Raw genomic sequence first — 22335 nt, 5'->3', positions numbered from 1 at the left:
ATTCCTAGGCTACCAATAGTTGTCAACCGTAGTGAAGTAAGCTAGTTTACAATTTACCTAATTTAGTTTACCTCGCGGACTCAATTAGGGTAATTTACCCGGTCGTCGGTAAACCGGTGGCGGTGGCGGGGGACACGTCCTCCGTCCAGCAGACGGACAGCCGCTCAAACTCGTTTCCCTTCAGTTCCAACGGAGACGCCTAATTTACAGGCAGTTTATGCTCTCGCGCTGACGTCAGTGGAGCTTTCCTGGATGTATATAACCGTCCCGACAGAGGCGTTCCACTCCAGTCGTCACTGAACGGGACTTTCCGGACCGGGGCATTTCTGACACTACCGGAGACAAAACTTTTTTTTTTGCATCAGGAGACAAAAGAGTGGGTAGTTGATGCTTCAGTTTGTTTGAAATGTTGCAAACGGTTCAGATAATCCTGGGACTAGAAAGATGCAGGCTGCATGTATTTGCTTTGTCATCTTAATGCTTTGCCTGATGTTGACCTTTCAATATTATGATGTTTATTTATGCTGCCATCTGATATTTTCGTGTTCTTTTACCAATATGTAACCTCTTCTTTTTCTTTTTTTTACACCGCTCAAAAAATTCTTAACATCTGTCGAGGCCCTGCTTAGTCTTAAAATCATGTAATTGGGCAAAGACAAAGTTGTTGCCAATATTAATAGGCCTAACGTTTTTGCTCATCTTAAAGTAGGCAACTTGGTTTGTATTACCTGAACATGGGATTGTTTACTTCGGTCAGTAATATCCAGTCCTTCTCTTCAACAGGACACCGTATCCGTCAGCCCAGAATGAAGCCTGTACCCCACGTCCTACTTCTTGCCACTGTCCTCCTAACTTTGCACGTGCCATCCAGCGTCTGCCGACCGCGGGACCGGGGCATGTTCACCGGCCACGACTACAAGAACCAGCTGGATGAGGTGTTGCTGAGCGCGGGCGACAACGCAGTGTCCTACCTCATTGGGGAGAAACTGCTGAGGTCCTTGCAGAGGAACCCGCGGCTGCAGAGAAGTCTCGTGCTCCCACAGTTTCCGTTCGAGAATTCCGTGACAGCGATGGGGTCGAGAGATCTTGATCAGCTGGCGCGCAGCTTGCAGCAGCCGTTGGCTGTCGACCGCGCGCCGGAGGAAGAGAGCAACAGTCTGGACGAGCTCGTGGGGCTGAACAAGAGGAACGACGATCCTCCGATCTCCATCGATCTCACTTTCCACCTGCTGAGAAATATGATCGAGATGGCGAGGATCGAGAACCAAAAAGAGCAAGCAGAGTTGAACCGCATATATCTAGATGAAGTTGGAAAATGACGCGGCAAAGTTCGTTGAGAAGGGAGTAGACTAAAACATGATCTCAGAGTAGTCCTAACCCCTGGCACTCTCAGACCCCAGTAGCTCCATAGTTAACACTTAAATGCTTTAAACTGTTTATTTGCCTGTTATTTTACTCATAATTTGGTGCCCTATGTGAATTAATGGATCATCCGCACGGACCCAAAATGTTTTTGAATAAACCGTTTCCAAGACTGTTTTTTACAGAGGCCCCCGTTAAAAGAGCACTCACGGTGGATATTTTGCCCGCGGAAAATCTGAAGCGCGTGTCTTCTGCTAGGACTGTGGCCTACGTCATGTTTTATCGCCTTTCTATGTCAGGAATTTGAATTAAACTAAAAACGTACTTCGTGTGTTTGTTTTCACCACAGTTGGAAGTTATGTTCAAATGTGTAACAGGAATGCGATATTGCAAGTAGTAGATCACAGTTATCTAATAGCCTCTATAAATGTAATTAGAACTTATTGAATACAGAAAGCTCAACATTAATATTAACAAAGCCAACATCAAACAAATCACCTGTACTGTACCGCGCATGCTTACAACTTTAGAGAACAAAAACAAACAAAAAATATTCTAATGCCTACCTTGTGTTGTTTACTGTTTGTCGGATCCTCATATTGACTGGATGCATATGGGTTTAGAAGTAAATAAAAGCTTTTTGCCATTTATATTTTGTAATAAAAAGAAATCCTGACGAACATTTCTATAGACTCGTGGATGTAGTCTCTGAACATGTCTCGTGGATGTAGTCTGAACATGTCTCGTGGATGTAGTCTCTAGGTTAATAAAGACACGTCTTGCTGACTTCAGGGTTCAACTCATCTTTTTCACTCCTCCGTCAGTTTGACCTTAAATTAAAATAAAAACGATATAAAAATGTTTGCTGTATAAATATTTTGTTTACGATTAATTAGGTTACTCTTGATCATTTAAAGCATATGTTGTGCATAAAATCCACATAGAAAATGTAGCATAACGTGGAGAATGTAGTGTTTTGTTTATATTTTCATAACACTGTTGCTTCGGGTGGTATTGTATGGAAGCGTATTGTATGAACTGCTGAACTGGAAGTTCTGCTGATGCACTATTGCTGTCACAGATCTCCCAGACACCAGTCCTGAGAAGAAAGGCGAGCTAAACAGAGCAATAGGCCCGATTAAGTAGAGCCGATGAGTCCACAGAAATGCCATGTAGGTTTATTTATATCAAACTGAGGAAGTAACAGCAGAGTTTTTTTAAAGCCCAGATCGCCTTTAATTTCTGCCCTCTCCCGCTGAACAGGCTCGCAGCAGCCTCTGTCCGGTATGACTCATGCTTGTCTCTGTGAAAGATACTTGTGAAACAGTACGCATCGTAAACTTCGGTTTTGTTCCAGCCTCCCAAACATGAAAAAAAAAGTCGGCTGTGACTACAGACCTTTAATTCAGCCATACATAACAGTGTTCATGGTGTACACGGGCGCTGAAAAAGCTTGGTGTGGGAGAGAAGGGAGGTGTGGGAGAGATTAAGCAGGAAGCATTTATCTTCTTGTCTCACAATGCATCCACTCACAGGAGCACAGAGCAGAGAAACTACACTGCTGTGGTTGTTCTGAAGAGGATTATGATAATCTCTCTCCCTCCCTCTCACTCTCTCTCTTCTTCCTTTCTCTTGTCTTCACAGGAAGAACCTTGAAAAAAAGAGAAATAGTAATATATATTGGGCTCACAGATCTTACCCTGTCTGCATGGTTTCTGTGTGTGGAGGGGCAGTATTCTCAGACACCAGAATATTTCTGTGATGAAACATTTGTTTTGTTTTCACGGTTATGTAAAGTCCAACAGTACAGTACTATTTCACAGTGACTGAGATCCCAGCACCTGAAGATGTGGGCCCACCAGGCCTGCCGAGACAATGAGAGTAGACCCTGCCTCACACCAGGCCTGCCGAGACAGTGAGAGTAGACCCTGCCTCACACCAGGCCTGCCGAGACAGTGAGAGTAGACCCTGCCTCACACCAGGCCTGCCGAGACAGTGAGAGTAGACCCTGCCTCACACCAGGCCTGCCGAGACAGTGAGAGTAGACCCTGCCTCACACCAGGCCTGCCGAGACAGTGAGAGTAGACCCTGCCTCACATCAGGCCTGCCGAGACAGTGAGAGTAGACCCTGCACTCTCACTCAGTCAGCAGAGTCCCTCCTGACCTAATATCTCCCAGGGTCCATGTCCATGTCTGTCTGCCTGCTTGTCTGTCTGCGTGTCTGTCTGCTTGTCTGTCTGTCTGCGTGTCTGACTTGTTGCTGGAAAAGGCATGCGTCAACATGATGATACATGGACTAGCGCAAACACACACACACACACACACACACTCCCATCCAGATAATGACCCATCTCCAGTCACAGCCAGGATCTTGGTGTGGGTTGTTGACTAACTCACACATCACACACTCCTATCAGAATGACACCCCTGTCAGTCTCACACACATACCCCTCCCTGTCTGAATCAGTGAGTGGACAGGCCTGTGGTACAGCAGCCCCCCCTCCTTCAGCCTCACATCCCAGCACACTGTTCCTACAGCCTCACATCCCAGCACACTGTTCCTACAGCCTCACATCCCAGCACACTGTTCCTACAGCCTCACATCCCAGCACACTGTTCCTACAGCCTCACATCCCAGCACACTGTTCCTTCAGCCTCACATCCCAGCACACTGTTCCTACAGCCTCACATCCCAGCACACTGTTCCTACAGCCTCACATCCCAGCACACTGTTCCTACAGCCTCACATCCCAGCACACTGTTCCTGGACTCTGACAGGGGCCTATCCTGGGGTTAGGGCTAGGACAGGGGCCTATCCTGGGGTTAGGGCTAGGACAGGGGCCTATCCACCTCTAGTCCCATGCCTTAACCAAACTTTTACCTATGTGAATGTTTTAGTTCTTGTTAGAGATCATGCTATTCACACCCTAACTTTTAACTTCACGTACTTTTCCAGTATGTCCTTGGTTGTCTGTGAATCAGAATATAAAAAGCAACATTATACCGTTAATATTTCTCAGTATATAGCAGAGTAGAGGAAAGTACACAGTAGAGTACAGTAGAGTACAGTAGAGTCCTGATCAAGTACTCTTAAAGATACAAACTTTTTTTTAGACTTTTCCATCTTTCCCATCTTTAGTTAAATCTTATGAAACTTGTTTTTTTTTTACACACAATGAAAGGAAAGAGGAGGAGGGGAGGGGAGAGGAGGACAGAGAAAAGTTGGAGGAGAAAAGCAGAGGACAGTAGAGTTTAGTAGAGTCCTCAAGTACTCATCAATGATGCAAACCGTTGTTAAAAGGTTTTTTAACATTTCTTCAAAAATCTTTTTAAACTTTTAAAACCTTTTTGGCAAAATATATTTTAAACCTCTCAAAAAAAGGTTTGGACATTTTTGTTAGAAAATATATCTCCAACCTTTCTAAACTTTTTTTACACAATCAGAGGACAGGAGAGAGGAGAACAGAGAAGCCTAAAACAGAGTAGAGTAAAGTAGAGTACAATAAAGTTTAGTAGAGTCCTCATCAAGTACTCATCAATGATGCAAACCTTTGTTCAAAACTTTTTTGCCAAAATATTTTTTCACCTCTCAAAACTTTTCCCCCCAAATTGTTCCCCCCCGCCCCCAGACTCCTGTGCTCGATACAGGACCTGCAGCGCTGCTTAACTCATTGATCACCTCCAGTCTCTCCAGGCCTGCTGGGGATGAAAGCACCTTCCTATTCTGATGCAGAGTGTGTATGAACACAGCTGTGTGTGTAGGTGTGTGTGTGTATTTGTGGGTGAGTATATGTGGGTGTGTACCTGTATGAACACAGCCATGTGAGGTTCCTCCATGGTCTGGCTGGCCGTCTCCAGCAGCTTGGCCACGCCCTCCTGGTGGTCTCCGTGGCGATGGATGAGGGAGTGGACATGTCTGAGCTTGCGGTCTTGCTGCCGTCCGATCTCACCAATCAGCTGCTCCTTCCTCTCCTCCAGGGCGCCTAATAGGTCGTCAAAGCTGTCACTCAACCTCTTCTTGATAACACGCTCGCTGTCCTGTAGAGAGGGGATGAGGTGAACACAGCTCTCTGTGTGTGTATGTGTGTGCATGTGTGCATGTGTGTATGTGTGTGTGTGTGTGTATGTGTGTGTGTGCATGTGTGTGTGTGCATGTGTGTGCACGTGTGTGTGTGTGTGTGTGCATGTGTGTGCACGTGTGTACCTCTATGTTCCTGCAGACCTCCTCCATCTCAGAGATGAGGGTCTGGATTTGGTCGTTCTCTGCCACCAAAACAGCAATGCCGTTGCTCAGCTCTGACTGTGTACACACACACACGCATGCGCACACACAGGCACACACACACACAGGCACGCGCACACACACACACAAAGCAGGACAAGATTCACATCACAGCTTGTGATAGTAACATAGTATACATAGTAAACAGCTCAACACAACATACAGTAGTACGTACACACACACTCAGTGATTCACAGAGGGAGAGAGAGGGAGGAAGAGATTCAAAATGTGACTAAAGCCAACTGCTCACTTCAGGCCAAACTGACCTATCAGCTTAGAGAAGGTGTGTGTGTGAGAGGGAATGTGTGTGTTCCCCCCCACCTCCCTCCCACCTCCTCCGTGGGATGGGAGGTGGGAGGGAGGTGGAGACGGCTGGAGACCCAAAAACCAAAATCCGTTTGGTTTTTGGGTAAGAGGTTTTAGAGATCAGGATTTTGAGTGTACCGGAATTGTCAGTCCCCACAAAAATTGTCACGCAAACTTACATTTACATTTATGCATTTAGCAGACGCTTTTATCCAAAGCGACTTCCAAGAGAGAGCTTTACAAAAGAGCATAGGTCACTGATCATAACAACGAGATAGCCCCAAACATTGCGGGTAGCCAAACATGAAGCATACATTGTGAAAACCAAATAAGTCCCAAAGGGAAAAACAATAAGAGCATGTAGTTAAACATGTTACAATTAAACAGCAAGAACCTCAAAAGTGCAAGAGTGTACCTGTGGAAAAAAGCAAGCAACAATAATATATTTCACGGCGAGTACAATCATTTTAAGACAGTTACAACAAACCAACAAAAGCAACAAGTCTCTCAATAAGAGACATTGTGATCCTGGAGGAAACTAACTAACTAACTAACTTGTGGGTGTGTGTCTTAATGTGTAACTCACATGACAGAAGCAGTGATTCATTCAGTGTGATGTGCCTCTGTTGCTGTTGTAGTGTGAGAGGACGCTCTTCTGTAAGTCTGTGTGTGTGTGTGTGTGTGTGGAGACAGGGAGGTGAGATAGTGAGAGTCCCTGCTAGGCTGCACACATCTGTCTCCTGTCACTCTCTCAGCAGGCAGCACACACATGCACACACACACACGCACGCGCGCACGCACACACACGCACACACACACGCACACGCACACACACACACACACACACACGCACACAGAGAAATTAAGAATGAGCCTTAAAACAGCGTGATATGTAAAGGACCCCAAACACACTAACATGCCTCTACCTCCTCCTCCTCCCTCCTCCACCTCCCTGCTCCCTGCTCCTTCCTCCCTCCCTCCCTCCACCTCCATCTCCCTCCCTTCTCCAACTCCTCCCACCTTCTGTGTCTCGTAGACGGTCAGTATGGGTGCGACCTCACAGTCCTTGTGGAGGCCGAACACCTTGCAGAGGGAGCAGCTGGGGGTCTGGCAGCTCAGGCAGAAGATGTTGATCTTCTCCTCCTGGTGCTCCTCACACACTAACTGCTGCTGCTCTGGCTGGGAGGGGAGGGACCTGGGGAAGAGGGGGGGGGAGAGAAGAGGGGTGAAGAGAGGAGAGGGTTGAGGATAGGACAGAGGAGAGGTGAGGAGATGTGAGGAGAGGTGAGGAAAGGAGATGAGAGGTGAGGAAAGGAGATGAGAGGAGATGAGAGTAGACTACAGGTGTTTAATCCTATAATCTCCTCCCAGTCAGTCTGTTCCTGCTTCTCAATAGACCACATGATGCCATCGCCCCCTGGTGGCCCTTCTGTGGAGATGACGGAAGAGCAAGCGCTCACACACAAATGTAATATATCAGCGCCCTCGCCTGGTCATAAACTGGCACCTGGAGGCGTGGTGTTTGTAGACGTCTATGATGTTTTCCACCAGCAGGTTCCTCTGCAGGCCGGACACTCCGTGTCGGTCCAGCGCCACCTCCTGGAGGCAGGAGGGACAGCGGAAACACCCCCCCCCCAGGACATGGAGGCGGAGCCACGGGCCTGCCACAGGGGATTGGCTGCCTGAGGAGAGGGAGGGAGGGGAGGAGTGCAGGAGGGGGTTGGGGGGGAAAGGGGGAAACCAAGAGTCATCAATGAACAAACTGAAAACACACACGCACTTGAAGCCCAGTCCTGCTGTGTTCACCTCCCCCAAGATATAAAGATTTGTGTTGTCCGATGGATTGTACTGTCCATGTTTAGTGTTTTGGATAGAAGAGCAGTATTGACTTTTAAACAAACCCAACCCCTCCACCCTGACACACACACCTAGAAGATGTTGTTGGCACACTTCCTGCAGAGGTTGTGCTGGCAGGGCAGGATGACCACCGGCTTGGTGAACATCTCCAGACAGGTGGGACACACCAGCTGTTTCTGCAGAGTCTTCATGGAGCCACCCAGGCTCATCCTGCCTGCCGACACACACACACACTCACTCACACACACACTCACGCTTGCACACTCACACACACGCTCGCTCACACACACACTCACGCTTGCACACTCACACACACATGCTCGCACACTCACACACACGTTCGCTCACTTACACACACAGTATCGCCACACACAAACAGTGTCCTGTCTCCTCGTCTCTCAGTGAAGGATGACGAGCTTACTGTCTCTCCAGTCCATCAGACCTGCGGTGGAATCACACTCCTTCTCTCCTGCTGTTTCTCCTCTTGCTTCAGTGTCAAAATGAAAAAATGAGTCTCTCTTTATCACTCTACCCTTTCATCTTGAGTTCTTCGTCCTATTGTCCCTTTCTCCTCTCTATGTCTTCATCTCTCCCTCTCTCTCTTCCTTTATACTCGTCTTCCTCCCCCTCCACCTCCCCAGCCCTGTGCTACTGCCTGGTGTCAGAGTGCTGCTGCTGTATTTAGCTTGTGTTTGTTCAGTCTAGAGTTACTGTCCAAACTGCATACTGGTGTGTCCAGTGGGCTAACCTACCCCCCACCTACGCACACCAACCACCAACCCCCACCTTGAGGTCTTGAGGGAGAGAGAGGGGATACCTTAGCCCACAACTACCCCCACCAAGATGTCTTGAAAAGAGGAAGTGGGGGAGAGGGTAAGGGAGGGTTAGGGGACGAGGGATGGGGAGAGAGAGAATTCAATGGGTGGGGTGGACATTCCAGTGTCTATATTTATCAGCTTTAAGCTGATGGTCAAACAAACAGGCATCAGAAATCATTTGATTCACCGATCATGATACACACAAATATATCCATAAGTGCTTCAATGGAGTACTGTTCACTCGAAGGGAAGGTCCTGAATCCAAGCAGCTTGACAGGACAGTGGAACCTGTGGAACACTAGAACCTGTGGAACGCTTACAGCATGTGGAACCCTGGGGTCTGTGGAACTCTCCCCACAGTAGTTAACATTCTCCTGTGTGTTTCTGCTCTATAAATGGATTTAAAAATCTGTGAGTAATCGCATATATAAACATCCAGGCAGAAATACCAGCCCAGTGAAGAGACACGTCACATCAGGCCCAACGGGTTTGTGTAAATTAGACCATATCACACCATTACTCAAAAGAACCTTCCCCAACCCTCTGGACGTCCTCCACTTCCTGGTTAGGGTTGTGCCAGGGTGACTGCTGGTCATCTGAACACAGAGCTCAGACCGAGCTAATCAGATAATAAGCTTACACAGTCATTTATAGGCCAGAGGCCTGGGGTAGTGCAGAGTAAGCTAAACACACCTCCTGATCTGTTTCATTCATCCTCCCAGACCGCCCGGTCCGGACCAGACCGGCCCGGTCCAGACCAGACCAGACCGGTCCGAACCAGACCGGCTCTGTCCGGACCAAACCGGCTCGGTCCAGACCAGACCTGCCCGGTCCAGAAAAGACCAGACCGGCCCGGTCCAGAAAAGACCAGACCTGCCCGGTCCAGACCAGACCGGCCCGGTCCAGTCCAGACCTGACCTGCCCGGTCCAGAAAAGACCAGACCTTCCCGTTCCAGAAAAGACCAGACCGGTCCAGACCAGACCTGCCTGGTCCAGCCCTTCAGAGCCCCTGCTCCATGCTTCCTTGACAGGAGAAACAGTCCTGTTTGTACACAGCTCCATTGTTCTGTAATTGGTTACTCACCTAATTCTCTGTTACTCTCTGGAATGCAGAGAGGTAGTGCACAATACAGGAGTTGTATAAATCCCCCTTATTTTATTGGTTTAGATTCATAATCATCATCATATAAATACACATTTACAGATCAGCATGTCCATGAGAGCGGTGGTAAACGATGAATGACAGAACTAAAGAGCCTCAACACGTCTTCTAGTCACCTGGTATTCTAGTCCCCTCGTCACTTGGTCCCTGTTATTTTAATTGCCTAGTCCCCTGGTCTCCTAGTCCCCTGGTCTCCTGGTCCCCTGGTCCCCTGGTCTCCTGGTCCCCTGGTCTCCTGGTCCCCTGGTCTCCTGGTCCCCTGGTCTCCTACTCCCCTGGTCTCCTAGTCCCCTGGTCTCCTACTCCCCTGGTCTCCTAGTCCCCTGGTCCCCTGGTCTCCTAGTCCCCTGGTCTCCTAGTCCCCTGGTCTCCTAGTCCCCTGGTCTCCTACTCCCCTGGTCCCCTACTCCCCTGGTCCCCTAGTCACCAGGACTGCCCTCTTCCCCAGCCTCCACCCAGCCTCCATTCAGCCTCCACAGGGACTCTGGGAAGAATGATGTGAATCCCTGAGGACCACAGTCTGTCATCCAATCATCAGACAGCTCCCCTGTCATTGGCTAGTGTCAGTCCATGAGTTTAAACCCACCCTCTCATGGTTTACTCATTAAAACAAGAGAAAATAAACGACAATGTGAACTATTAAAAATGAGACTGACTGTTAAAACATCTCCATTCACAACAAGTTTCAAAAACATTGTTTGCATGTCACACCCCCACCATCAGTATTTACAGCTGATACAGATTTCAGTAATAAATAATAATCACCTCTTTTCTCAGACTTCCAGACATAAATCTAAGTTGAAATGCATTAGTGTGTCATGAATCTGAGAAAACACAATAACCAAAAAAAAAAGAAAAAAAGCTTTAATGTTTTGGCTAAAACTATGTGTCATATTTTAAAAAGGTGCTAAAAATTCCAGTAATAAATTGAAGCTACTGATAAATTCATGTAAACACTTTTTTTTGGAGCAACATAAAAATCCAAAGCTTCAAGGTCAGTGATCAGTGGTTTGCTTTGACATCGGTGGTGAGTTAGTAAGTTAACTAACGCTCGTGGTCGACTCAACCTGACACACAGCTCTGAGCATCCTCTCTGTTGGGAAACACAATGGCAACTTCTCCTGTCACACACACACACACACACACACACACACACACACACACACACACACGTTCACAGAGTGTTCTCTCTCCACCCCCAGCTGGGGGGTGGAGCTACAGAGCCAGGTGGGGGGTGGAGCTACAGAGCCAGGTGGGGGGTGGAGCTACAGAGCCAGGTGGGGCAGTAAGCAGGCAGGAGGCCACATGCAGCTACACCTGCAGCAGCTGGCTGTCACTATTAACCCGTGTCACAGTCTAAAGAACGGAAATAAAAAAAATCTTATTAATAAGAATAATAATAAGTGCATAGCCCCTCGTACACAGCTTGGGGTAGTGACAGAATGCGCCCAGGTCAGACAGAAGGGTCAGGCTGTTCTCTGTAGCGGTGTTTGAGGGCGGAGGAGGTGGACATCTCACTCCAGAACACAAACCTCAGATCCCAGGCTTCCTATTGGACCAGGGGCGCAAGGGCTGCAAGCTCCCCCACAACTTGTCTATTGGCTAAAGGAAAATCCCACCGGCGCTAACAGCACTTTCCCTCCCTTCAAGTCTCTGGAGGTCAGGGTGCTAGAGGTCGCAGGGTGCTAGTGGTCGCAGGGTGCTAGTGGTCGCAGGGTGCTAGTGGTCGCAGGGTGCTAGTGGTCGCAGGGTGCTAGTGGTCCCAGGGTGCTAGTGGTCGCAGGGTGCTTGTGGCGTGGCTAGTTTGGCTTTGGTCTATCATCATCATCTTGACGTTACAAAAGGAGAATGCGAACAGCGCAAAATTACAACTGGCATTTGAGAAAATATGCAAAATATATCTTGAGCAAAATGAAAAGCATCAAACAAACCTATAAACAAAGAGAATGAATCACTGAAGCCAGACTGCCTCAGAGGCCTGGCTGCCTCAGAGGCAGTCTGGCTGCCTCAGAGGCAGTCTGGCTGGTGATGAGGCAGTCTGGCTGGTGATGAGGGGTGAGGGAGATGAGGGGTGTTTTTTGATGTGAGAGTTTAACCAGGGAGGAAGTTAAGGGAGTGGTGATGAAGGGTGCTGGTGGAGAGGAATTGAGTGTGTGTGTGTGAGGGGGCTGTAGCAGTGTGTGTGTGTGTGTGTGTGTGTGTGTGTGTGTGTGTGTGTGTGTGTGTGTGTGTGTGTGAGGGGGCTGCATAGAGGGTTAGCAGGACGTGTCAGTGCTGTACAGTGGGGACATGCAGTCAGTCAGACATAACGCATGCATCAGAAAGCCCCCTCCTCACACCCTCAGGGGACACAGAGAGACAGATTGCGGGGGTGTATCTGTAAGTCCAGGTCTTCAGGCAACAAGCCTTGTGTCCTTCAGTCCTGTGGCACAGCCCTGGGAGAGGGGGAGGGGGGAGGGGGAGGGGAAGGGGAGGGGGTCTGGCTGGCACGAAAGAGTCCACGGCTGCGTGTGGTGGGAGGAGCTCCAGGGGGGCCTCCCTCCAGGGCCCTCTGAGCTGGCCCTGCCGGGGGGAGCTGTGGCTGGGCTGGCTGGCTAGGCGAGGTGGGGTCAGGGCTGTGGCTTGGAGGAGGGCTGGGTGGTTGCAGGGGCAGAGGGCTCAGAGGGGACAGTGGAGGAATGAGGCTGGATCACGATAGGGCCACGAGCACCTGCAGGGAGAGAGGGAGGAGAGAGAGACAAAGTAAGCAATAGAGAAAGCCTGAATCTATAAAAACATTGATTCCAAATGAACAAAGACTGCCTCAAGCAGGAATGTTCCTGACAGCCACGAGGACGGATGATCAGAGGCTGACCCTCAGATCCCAGTCATCAGAAGCTGTGACCCTCAGATCCCAGTCATCAGAGGCTGTGACCCTCAGATCCCAGTCATCAGAGGCTGACACCCTCAGATCTCAGTCATCAGGTGGATGATTAGATAGGACTACCTGGACGGTGTGGTGAGACCCACCAGCAGGGAGGACTGGGGTGTTTACGGGGTTAAAAGGTTAAAAAGTTGAACTGCTGCCTAACCAAGCAACAGGACTTGGATCTACAGAGAACTAAGTCTGAGAGACCTGCAGTAGATCTACAGAGATCTCATCTACCAGCCCCCTGCAGTAGATCTACAGAGATATCATCTACCAGCCCCCTGCAGTAGATCTACAGAGATATCATCTACCAGCCCCCTGCAGTAGATCTACAGAGATATCATCTACCAGCCCCCTGCAGTAGATCTAAAGAGATCTCATCGTGTACCATCTGTGTGTTTGTGTACCAGGTATGTGAGGTGTGTACCAGGTATGTGAGTATAGTGTCTTAAGACACCTACCTGCTCTCCCCAGGTCATTCACACAGTCACTTTCCTGAAGACAGAATCCACACACCACACGCAGCAGAGGGGAGAGGGAGCTTAGACAGAGGAACATCTCCACTCTCTCACCACACCAGAGGAACATCTCCACTCTCTCATTACAGACCCGTAGGTCATATTTCTGTGCCCTTTACCGATAACTGCTGGTCAGCAGCCTTTAAAACATCTGTGCTGATTGGCTGTACGTAACAAACACACTCAATTTGAGCTTTTCTCAACATAGTCTGTACTTAGGGATGGAAAAATACATCTGTGGCCATTTTGAAAATGTACACAGTCAGAACCACGGACACAGCCAGAAGACATGCTCTGTAGAGAGAATGTGGCGTGAGGCAGCCATCAACTCTGTGATGTCACCTTCTCCAGAAGCTACAGCTGTCTCTCCAGCTCAGTGAGAACTGAGGTCATCCTTAACTCAGCAGCTATGAACTGAGGTCATCCTGAGGTCATCCTTTACTCAGCAGCTATGATGGAATGACAGACATCCTGTGAAGATGTAACCCATGCCCCCTGGAGAGATGAAGATGATGATGACACATCCACACAGGTGTTAGCGGGATAAACAGGAAACACACAGACAGGGTGTGTGTATGTAAGGGGTGCGTGTGTGTATGTAAGGGGTGCGTGTGTGTATGTAAGGGGTGCGTGTGTATGCGAGGTGTGTGTGGATGATCAAGGTGACAGAGCACAAGCAGATGGCTGGCTGTGGTTGGACAGCGGTGGTTCACATCAGGAGAGGTAGACTCTTACTAGAACACACACACACACTAAGGTCACACGACAGAACAGGTGTGTAGGTTTGCAGAGTTGAGCGCTCCAGGTAAGCCATGCAGCCAGGCACCATGACATCACATCACCACGGCGATGACCCGAGCACACGACAGGCAGGAAACACGACCAAAAAAACGCAACTAAAAACGGAGGACAGCCAGGCACACGTGTCCATGCACCGAGCAGCAGTCGCAGATCCAAAATGGAGGACAGGTGTGGATGACAGGAGCAGGGATGCCGCTGCAGTGAGATGGATGACGGGTGGATGGCAGGAGCAGGGGAACAAGCTGGTTTCTTACGAGTCATTTGGCTTCCGGGAGCGTTTCCCCAGGGTTCTCTGTCCCAGCGCTGGGCAGAGCCGGGTTCTCCAGAGCAGAACCAGGACTCGGTGCAGGGTTCTTCGGAGCAGAACCAGAACTCACCGCAGGGTTTTCCGGAGCAGAACCAGGACTCACCGCCGGGCCGAGCACCGGCTGCCCCACTATCACCACATCGCCTGGGGGTGAGGATGAGGAGGATGAAGGCTGCTGGCTTCTCAAGAGGACACAGTGCTACAGCTGGTCACACAGCTTTCCTGGGCAAGGGCTTTCAGACACCAGGTGTTCCCCTGTCGGAGGGCTTTACAGGACGTTAGAAACCGTCTTCGTGTTTTTAAACGTTAAGAAAAACGGATCAATGTAGCTGTAGTCTGCCCTGCTGCCAAGGTAACCAGCCCTCAGTTACGCAACTGCCTGTATCACTGACCTCTCAAACACACACAGGTGTACACACACACACACACACCTACGCCTGACAGAAAGAAAGACAAACCATCAATGGTCCTCAGTACATTCAGTTTCCTACCTCTACAGGATGGTGTGATGACACACTGAAACGATACTGATTACAGAGACTACATGCTGTTACTGGATCCCTCCTCCTCTCCCCCCCATCATCCCTCTCGCCCCTCCTCTTCTCCACCCCTTACATGTAGGGTCATCTAGCTAGAGAGCCCACACACACACAAGGAAATGTAATGTGTGTATGTGTGTGTGCACACACACACACTGGCTGGCCCCATCTGCTGCCCCCCCCTCCTGCTCCTGCCCTGACAGGAAGTGACAGAGTGTACTCAGGCTGAAGAAAGGACATCTGTGGACAGGCCTGTTACTGGAGGAGAGGAGGGGAGGGAGGAGGAGAGGGGGAGAGGAGGAGGAAAGGGGGAGGGGTGGTGGAGCACCAGGAGAGGAGAGGGGGGGAGGAAAAGGAGGGAACAAGGACAAAAAACAAACCTTCTTGCCCTCCTCCACTACCCCTCTAACTCCTCCATCATTCCTCCCTTCTTTACCTTCTTGTAAATGCCTCCAACCTCTCTGCCCCTCCCCCTCTGACTCCCTGCCTCCCTTCCCCTCTCCCTCCCTCCCTCTCCCTCCCCCTCCTCTCTCACCTCCGTCTTGTTCTGCCTTGATCTGAGCCTCCAGATCTTCAGGGTCGACGTACTGGTAGTTTTCATCGTCTTCTGGAGGTTTACATTTCCCACAGCAGAAACAGCAGCAGCAGCAGCAGCAGCAGCAGGAGAACACCGTGCAGCACAGTACCAGGGACTGCAACACACACACACGTTACACGCACACATTAACACACAGAAACACACCAAACACACAGTACTGTACGCACCTTCCATGTGCAGTCAGCGGGCCATAGCTGGAGACACCAGCCATCTGCCCTCTCCCCACCACACATAGATCTAGATCTGCTTCTCAGCACTGCCAGAGGAGAGCAGCCAGGAGCACCCAGAGCTAGCTGTATAGAGCAGACCTGTAGCTGTCTAGAGCAGACCTGTCGCTGTCTAGAGCAGACCTGTCGCTGTCTAGAGCAGACCTGTCGCTGTCTAGAGCAGACCTGTAGCTGTCTAGAGCAGACCTAAAGCTGTCTAGAGCAGACCTAAAGCTGTCTAGAGCAGACCTAAAGCTGTCTAGAGCAGACCTGTAGCTGTCTAGAGCAGACCTGTAGCTGTCTAGAGCAGACCTGTAGCTGTCTAGAGCAGACCTGTAGCTGTCTAGAGCAGACCTGTAGCTGTCTAGAGCAGACCTAAAGCTGTCTAGAGCAGACCTAAAGCTGTCTAGAGCAGACCTGTAGCTGTCTAGAGCAGACCTGTAGCTGTCTAGAGCAGACCTGTAGCTGTCTAGAGCAGACCTAAAGCTGTCTAGAGCAGACCTGTAGCTGTCTAGAGCAGACCTGTCGCTGTCTAGAGCAGACCTGTAGCTGTCTAGAGCAGACCTGTAGCTGTCTAGAGCAGACCTGTAGCTGTCTAGAGCAGACCTGTAGCTGTCTAGAGCAGACCTGTAGCTGTCTAGAGCAGACCTAAAGCTGTCTAGAGCAGACCTGTAGCTGTCTAGAGCAGACCTGTAGCTGTCTAGAGCAGACCTGCAGCTGTGGCTACACTGTGCTGTACTGTAGCTGTCTCTGATAAGCCTCTAGCTGTACACTGCTGCTTGTCAAGGCCAGACAACGTCATCCTCTCTGGATGCTGCACCTCCTCAGGTCTATTGTGTGTGTCTGCTACGTGTTTAACTCCAGGCTGGAGGAGGAGGGACGTGGGTGGGAGAGACAGAGAGAGAGACACAGGAGAGAGACAGAGAGAGAGACACAGGAGAGAGACAGAGAGAGAGACACAGGAGAGAGACAGAGAGAGAGAGAGAGAGAGAGAGAGAGAGAGAGAGAGAGAGAGACAGAGGGCCGCATGTACGCTTTTGTGCCCACTTCATGCGTATTTGTTTCGCAATTTACAATTGCGAAATGTACAAACATGCCGCACTAGGTAAAAGCGCAGACTGCCTGTCGCGGAAACTGAAAATGGCAAATTGCGCTTTTCCGTGTCATGCATATGGATTCACGGGAGGGTCAAGGGGAAAGTGGGAGTTTCTCATAAAGAGACGGGAGGGGATGCGTAAAGTGCGCCTAATTATGTATTCCGCGGTATGTACAGAAAGCACCGGCCTTGTATAATATTTAAATTCGCTGTTACCTCATGAACAAGCACATCAATTTCGTTATCACTAAATCTTTGTTTTTTCGCTGTTTAGACTTTGGTGGCTGATCCATGATAGAAAGACAGAAGGAGGCCCATTCAATTGTGCGTTTAAATGCTCGCAATGTACGGTATAGTGGGCGGAGAAAAGCGCTGATTACACGATGAACTGCAGGTTTCGTCAATACGACGTAAACTGAAGTATCACAGCGTGCGCAATCTGCGGGTTGGCCATGGCGCTGATAACACTACGTTTGCAAATGTACGAAAGACAGAGAGACAGAGAGAGAGACAGAGAGATAGACAGACGAGAGAGAAAGCGACAGAGAGAGACAGGAGGATCTAACCTTGAACCACCACTTGGACATTAGGAAGTAGTACTTGACGCTCTCCTCCCCGAACTGCTCGGACACGTAGAGCCCCATGGAGCCGTACTCGTCGTAGATCTTCCTCTTGGTGTCGTCGTTCAGGATGGAGTTGGCGTTGTTGATCTCCTTGAACTTCTCTGCTGCCTCTGGGTTGTCTGGGTTCTTGTCTGGGTGATACTTCAATGCTAGTTTCCTGGGGAGGGAGGGAGGGAGGGAGGGAGGGAGGGAGGGAGGGAGGGAGGGAAGGAAGGAAGGAAGGAAGGAAGGAAGGAAGGGGGGGGGGGGAAGAGGTTAGTCATGAAAACAAATGAAAAGTTCACTGATTTTAAATCCTAAACAGATTATGACTAATGGCCCATTCTTGTGTCAGGGACCACACTGTCCTGTTGTGAACCAGTAGAGGAACTTCTCCCTCCTACTCCTCCTCCTTGCTCCTCCCCTCTCCTCCCCCCTCCTCCCCTCTCCCCCCCCCTCCTCCCTCCTCCTCACCTGTAGGCCTTCTTGATGTCCTCTGCGGTAGCCCCCTTCTCCAGGCCCAGCACCTTGTACAGGCTGTCCCCAGCAGTGGACATCTTCCTGGCCGGGGGCCTCTGGTTCGGCTCTGCCATGGTGCTACTCTGCTGAGGCACAAACACACATACACAAGCAGTCACACACGACCGCACACACAGGAGTACAGTGTGAAAAAACAGTACTAAAATAACAAGCAGTAATACATGCAAAACCACCCCACATCCAGGAGAAGCAGCCCTCCCCTAAACCTCAGCCTGTGTGGATGTTGCTGCTACAGGGCCTCAGCCTGACGTTGCTGCTACAGGACCTCAGCCTGGCGTTGCTGCTACAGGGCCTCAGCCTGACGTTGCTGCTACAGGACCTCAGCCTGGTGTTGCTGCTACAGGACCTCAGCCTGGCTTTGCTGCTACAGGGCCTCAGCCTGACGTTGCTGCTACAGGACCTCAGCCTGGCGTTGCTGCTACAGGACCTCAGCCTGGCGTTGCTGCTACAGGACCTCAGCCTGACGTTGCTGCTACAGGGCCTCAGCCTGGTGTTGCTGCTACAGGGCCTCAGCCTGGTGTTGCTGCTACAGGACCTCAGCCTGACGTTGCTGCTACAGGACCTCAGCCTGGTGTTGCTGCTACAGGGCCTCAGCCTGACGTTGCTGCTACAGGGCCTCAGCCTGGTGTTGCTGCTACAGGGCCTCAGCCTGGTGTTGCTGCTACAGGGCCTCAGCCTGACGTTGCTGCTACAGGGCCTCAGTCTGACGTTGCTGCTACAGGACCTCAGCCTGACGTTGCTGCTACAGGACCTCAGCCTGACGTTGCTGCTACAGGACCTCAGCCTGACGTTGCTGCTACAGGGCCTCAGCCTGACGTTGCTGCTACAGGGCCTCAGCCTGACGTTGCTGCTACAGGGCCTCAGCCTGACGTTGCTGCTACAGGGCCTCAGCCTGACGTTGCTGCTACAGGGCCTCAGCCTGACGTTGCTGCTACAGGGCCTCAGCCTGACGTTGCTGCTACAGGGCCTCAGTCTGACGTTGCTGCTACAGGACCTCAGCCTGACGTTGCTGCTACAGGACCTCAGCCTGACGTTGCTGCTACAGGACCTCAGCCTGACGTTGCTGCTACAGGGCCTCAGCCTGACGTTGCTGCTACAGGGCCTCAGCCTGACGTTGCTGCTACAGGGCCTCAGCCTGACGTTGCTGCTACAGGGCCTCAGCCTGACGTTGCTGCTACAGGGCCTCAGCCTGACGTTGCTGCTACAGGGCCTCAGCCTGGTGTTGCTGCTACAGGGCCTCAGCCTGACGTTGCTGCTACAGGGCCTCAGTCTGACGTTGCTGCTACAGGACCTCAGCCTGACGTTGCTGCTACAGGACCTCAGCCTGACGTTGCTGCTACAGGACCTCAGCCTGACGTTGCTGCTACAGGGCCTCAGCCTGACGTTGCTGCTACAGGGCCTCAGCCTGACGTTGCTGCTACAGGGCCTCAGCCTGACGTTGCTGCTACAGGGCCTCAGCCTGACGTTGCTGCTACAGGACCTCAGCCTGGCGTTGCTGCTACAGGACCTCAGCCTGGCTTTGCTGCTACAGGGCCTCAGCCTGGTGTTGCTGCTACAGGGCCTCAGCCTGGCTTTGCTGCTACAGGGCCTCAGCCTGGCTTTGCTGCTACAGGACCTCAGCCTGGCTTTGCTGCTACAGGGCCTCAGCCTGGCTTTGCTGCTACAGGACCTCAGCCTGGCTTTGCTGCTACAGGGCTCTCCCCCTCCTAACACTAACCTGGCTGGCCTGGAGCAAGAACACAACCTTGTTGTTGTAATATTGTTTGTTAATATTTCAATGTTGCTTTGCATAAAAACATCTGCTTTATGAACAAAATGTAACGTAGGGTAAATGGATGCAGGTCCAGTCGTGTCAGGACCTGGTTGGATGTTGTGTGATAAATATTGCAACTCGTGGAACCAGTCAGACAACCTGCACACCAGCAAGCAGAAGTGAATAAGCATTATATAGGTTAGCTTCAATAATATTCAATATCGCACATATCCAGTGTAACATGCCTGTACATGCCTATAATGTACTAACATCCTATATATACACTCACAGGAACATTGAGTATCAGTTAGGGTATGGCATTTAAGAGGTATGTTGTTCTAATAACTGATCATATCTGTTTTCAAAACAATTTCAGTGACCAGCTGACGCCACGGTGAGACCAGTGAGGCTGCCTGTGACACATGCAGGACCAAGAAGGAAAAACAGTGATCTAATATGTACCAAGGGAAGACTATCTTCTCTCTCTCACACACACAAACACAGTCCACCTGACTGTTATGTGGCAGGGTGATGGTGTCAGTGAGTCTGTCATGTCCTGTTCCAAACAGAACTACTACAGGCAAGACTGACGCAAAAGACCATGATTCAGAATGTAGATAATCATTTGATAGATGTTTTTATCCAAAATGACATAAATGGGGGGATTTGAACCTGCTGTCCAATGCTCTGCCACTGAGCTTTACCCATCCCTAACAGCCTGAGGCTGCAGGCTAAGCTTAGATCAACTGCAGGGTGAGGTGTTATTAATCTGTCCGTATTTCCTAAACAGCAAGTCATGAGGGGTGATAGGGCAGAGAGAGAAGGCTTTATCCTTATCTTTCTAGCCATGAGGGTCCCCATTAGCCAACCAGTGCCCTGCCTGTGTCAACTAGAGGTCAGAGGTCAGCTCTAACCGCCAGACTGTACATTACTACACCCAATCAATGCTAACTATCCAGATTATGATTAAACCAGAGAGATTATCTCACCCAGCCTGTATGCATATGAATCCTATGTACATCAAGCTTTTAAATCATCAGATTGAAGCAGGAAAGATGGTCCTTGACACAACGTCAATAAAGTGACAATTCGTCGAGGCGTCTAGCTTGCTCTGCTACCGCAGCAGTCACTTATCCCGACACACCCGCTTGTGTTGCTTCCGTCCCGTCATATTAGTGTGAGAAGTTAGAGGGTGATGCTGCTAGCTAAAAATCACACAGCACACGTCTGGTGTAACTAAAGAGTCTTTGTATCGCTTTACAGTTCTCGTTTTTATCTGGAAAGCTATTTCTAGCTTCTCTTTTGTAGTCATTTTAAGGCCGGATGTTATTTCTTGTATCGTTGTCTTCACCATTGCAGTCAGAGGCTGTACAAAGTAGGCCTAAATATAACAATATATACAGTATATTTTTACGTATATGTCAGACTCATCTTTACCAGCAATCTTGACCGTAGTCACCCAGGCTTGGCTAGAAGTTTACAGCAATGACAGATGTGTCATATACTAGCATGTGATCAAATAAGTCAATTTATTGGGGTTGGCAACAAACCATTTCGTTGATGACGCCTAAGTAAAGTTGCTAAATACACACGTGACTGACGTTTATGTAATAAGTGCTACCTGTCGAGGGCTTTCTGGTCTGTTACGAGACAAGCTCACATTGAATCCAGGCTGGTTTTGGAACTGGTTGTGGTACACACTTTAGCCTACACGAACAACTAAACAGTCTATTACCGATCGTAATATTGGAACCGGCAACTTTATCCTAATCAACGCAAGAGTTACGGTACTCTCGTAACCAGATGATGTGCCCTTGGTTTGACTTGTGTAGCGATAATCCCTTGCTAATCTGCACATGGAGAATTACTTTCCATTTTTACATCCCGTCTTTCCAGTCTCTGAATCTTGTCTGCTACGTTCTCTCGTATCAAGCTGGCGCTTGCTGATATGGTGGGATTCTATAATCCCTCCTGTGCCCCCGTTGAAATGTCACAACTTGCTAGCTGCCCCTGTCAAGAGGCTACCCGCTACCGGCTAGTTGTAGCTGGTCTAGTCAAGCCCAGTTCGCCAGTGACACTGGCAGTGTGTGTTCATAGGGAAACGAATGATTTAAGATAGTTACACCAACTAGCTAAGCAATACCGACAGTGCTACGCTAAATTAAAAAGTGCTAAACGGTAACCGGGGACAAAGCCAAATAACATTAAGACTGTAGCATGCTAGCCGATTTAGCTACTGGGATAATTTACCTAGCAATAAACGTAGCAATGCCACTACCATGCTAACGACGTTACTTGCCAGCCTTTTAAACAAAAGACGGTCTAGGTATTGACCGTAACCTAAACGTTAAACTTACCTCGTGCAAACGTGATGTGGTTTAATGCGCTGTAACGTTAAGTCGATCATAGAGGCATCCACTATGTCAATCCAGTCAACCGCTCAGTGTCTCCGCCACTCCTTGGACCACAGTGTGGAAGCAGGGTCCTGCTAGCAACTAGCTCAGCAGGCTGGAGACGATACGATTGGCTGTTTCTCAGGAAGTCAAGAAAAGCTTCGTCACACGGTGCATTAATTTGCATAAAATTACTATCAGCGAAGAAGCTGCAGAAGTTGATAACAGTTTGAACATCAAGTCGTTGGGTTCGTAAAAGGATAACGTGTACTCTAACTTATGTCACT

General features: G+C 49.8%; 3 protein-coding genes across 7 annotated transcripts; 1 reads left to right on the top strand and 2 right to left on the bottom strand.

Annotated features, from left to right (window-relative positions):
- Positions 1 to 161: 161 nt before the first annotated feature.
- uts1 (urotensin 1) lies at positions 162 to 2148 on the top strand. The gene is made up of 2 exons (XM_062467563.1): positions 162 to 376; positions 784 to 2148. Exon 2 carries the CDS (start codon positions 807 to 809, stop codon positions 1317 to 1319), a length of 513 nt encoding a protein of 170 aa, XP_062323547.1. The 5' UTR covers positions 162 to 376; positions 784 to 806; the 3' UTR covers positions 1320 to 2148.
- A 2071-nt stretch (positions 2149 to 4219) lies between these two features.
- Positions 4220 to 8347, bottom strand: trim54 (tripartite motif containing 54). The gene is made up of 7 exons (XM_062468034.1): positions 8340 to 8347; positions 7879 to 8021; positions 7458 to 7632; positions 6971 to 7145; positions 5567 to 5662; positions 5167 to 5400; positions 4220 to 4333 (listed from the first exon to the last, which is right to left on the bottom strand). The coding sequence occupies exons 1-7, from the start codon at positions 8345 to 8347 to the stop codon at positions 4283 to 4285; spliced, it is 882 nt and encodes a 293-aa protein (XP_062324018.1). The 3' UTR covers positions 4220 to 4282.
- A 1414-nt stretch (positions 8348 to 9761) lies between these two features.
- dnajc5ga (DnaJ (Hsp40) homolog, subfamily C, member 5 gamma a) lies at positions 9762 to 22304 on the bottom strand. Of its 5 annotated transcripts, XR_009930921.1 has the most exons (7): positions 22013 to 22303; positions 17837 to 17964; positions 17327 to 17540; positions 15396 to 15552; positions 14269 to 14465; positions 10215 to 12497; positions 9762 to 10046 (listed from the first exon to the last, which is right to left on the bottom strand). XR_009930921.1 is itself a non-coding variant. In XM_062467379.1 (6 exons), the coding sequence occupies exons 2-5, from the start codon at positions 17953 to 17955 to the stop codon at positions 14272 to 14274; spliced, it is 684 nt and encodes a 227-aa protein (XP_062323363.1). In that variant the 5' UTR covers positions 17956 to 17967; positions 22013 to 22304; the 3' UTR covers positions 9762 to 12497; positions 14269 to 14271. The 5 variants fall into 5 exon arrangements, 4 of the variants coding, with proteins under 4 accessions (XP_062323363.1, XP_062323362.1, XP_062323365.1 ...); XM_062467379.1 differs by having other exon boundaries at positions 9762 to 12497; positions 17837 to 17967; positions 22013 to 22304; XM_062467378.1 differs by having other exon boundaries at positions 9762 to 12497.
- Between the last annotated feature and the right edge of the window lie 31 nt (positions 22305 to 22335).

The sequence above is a fragment of the Osmerus eperlanus genome, chromosome 8, assembly GCF_963692335.1.
Source record: "Osmerus eperlanus chromosome 8, fOsmEpe2.1, whole genome shotgun sequence".
Taxonomy (NCBI): Eukaryota; Metazoa; Chordata; class Actinopteri; order Osmeriformes; family Osmeridae; genus Osmerus; species Osmerus eperlanus.
Note: the sequence above shows the minus strand (reverse complement) of the source record. Positions and strands in the feature narration are given on the sequence as shown.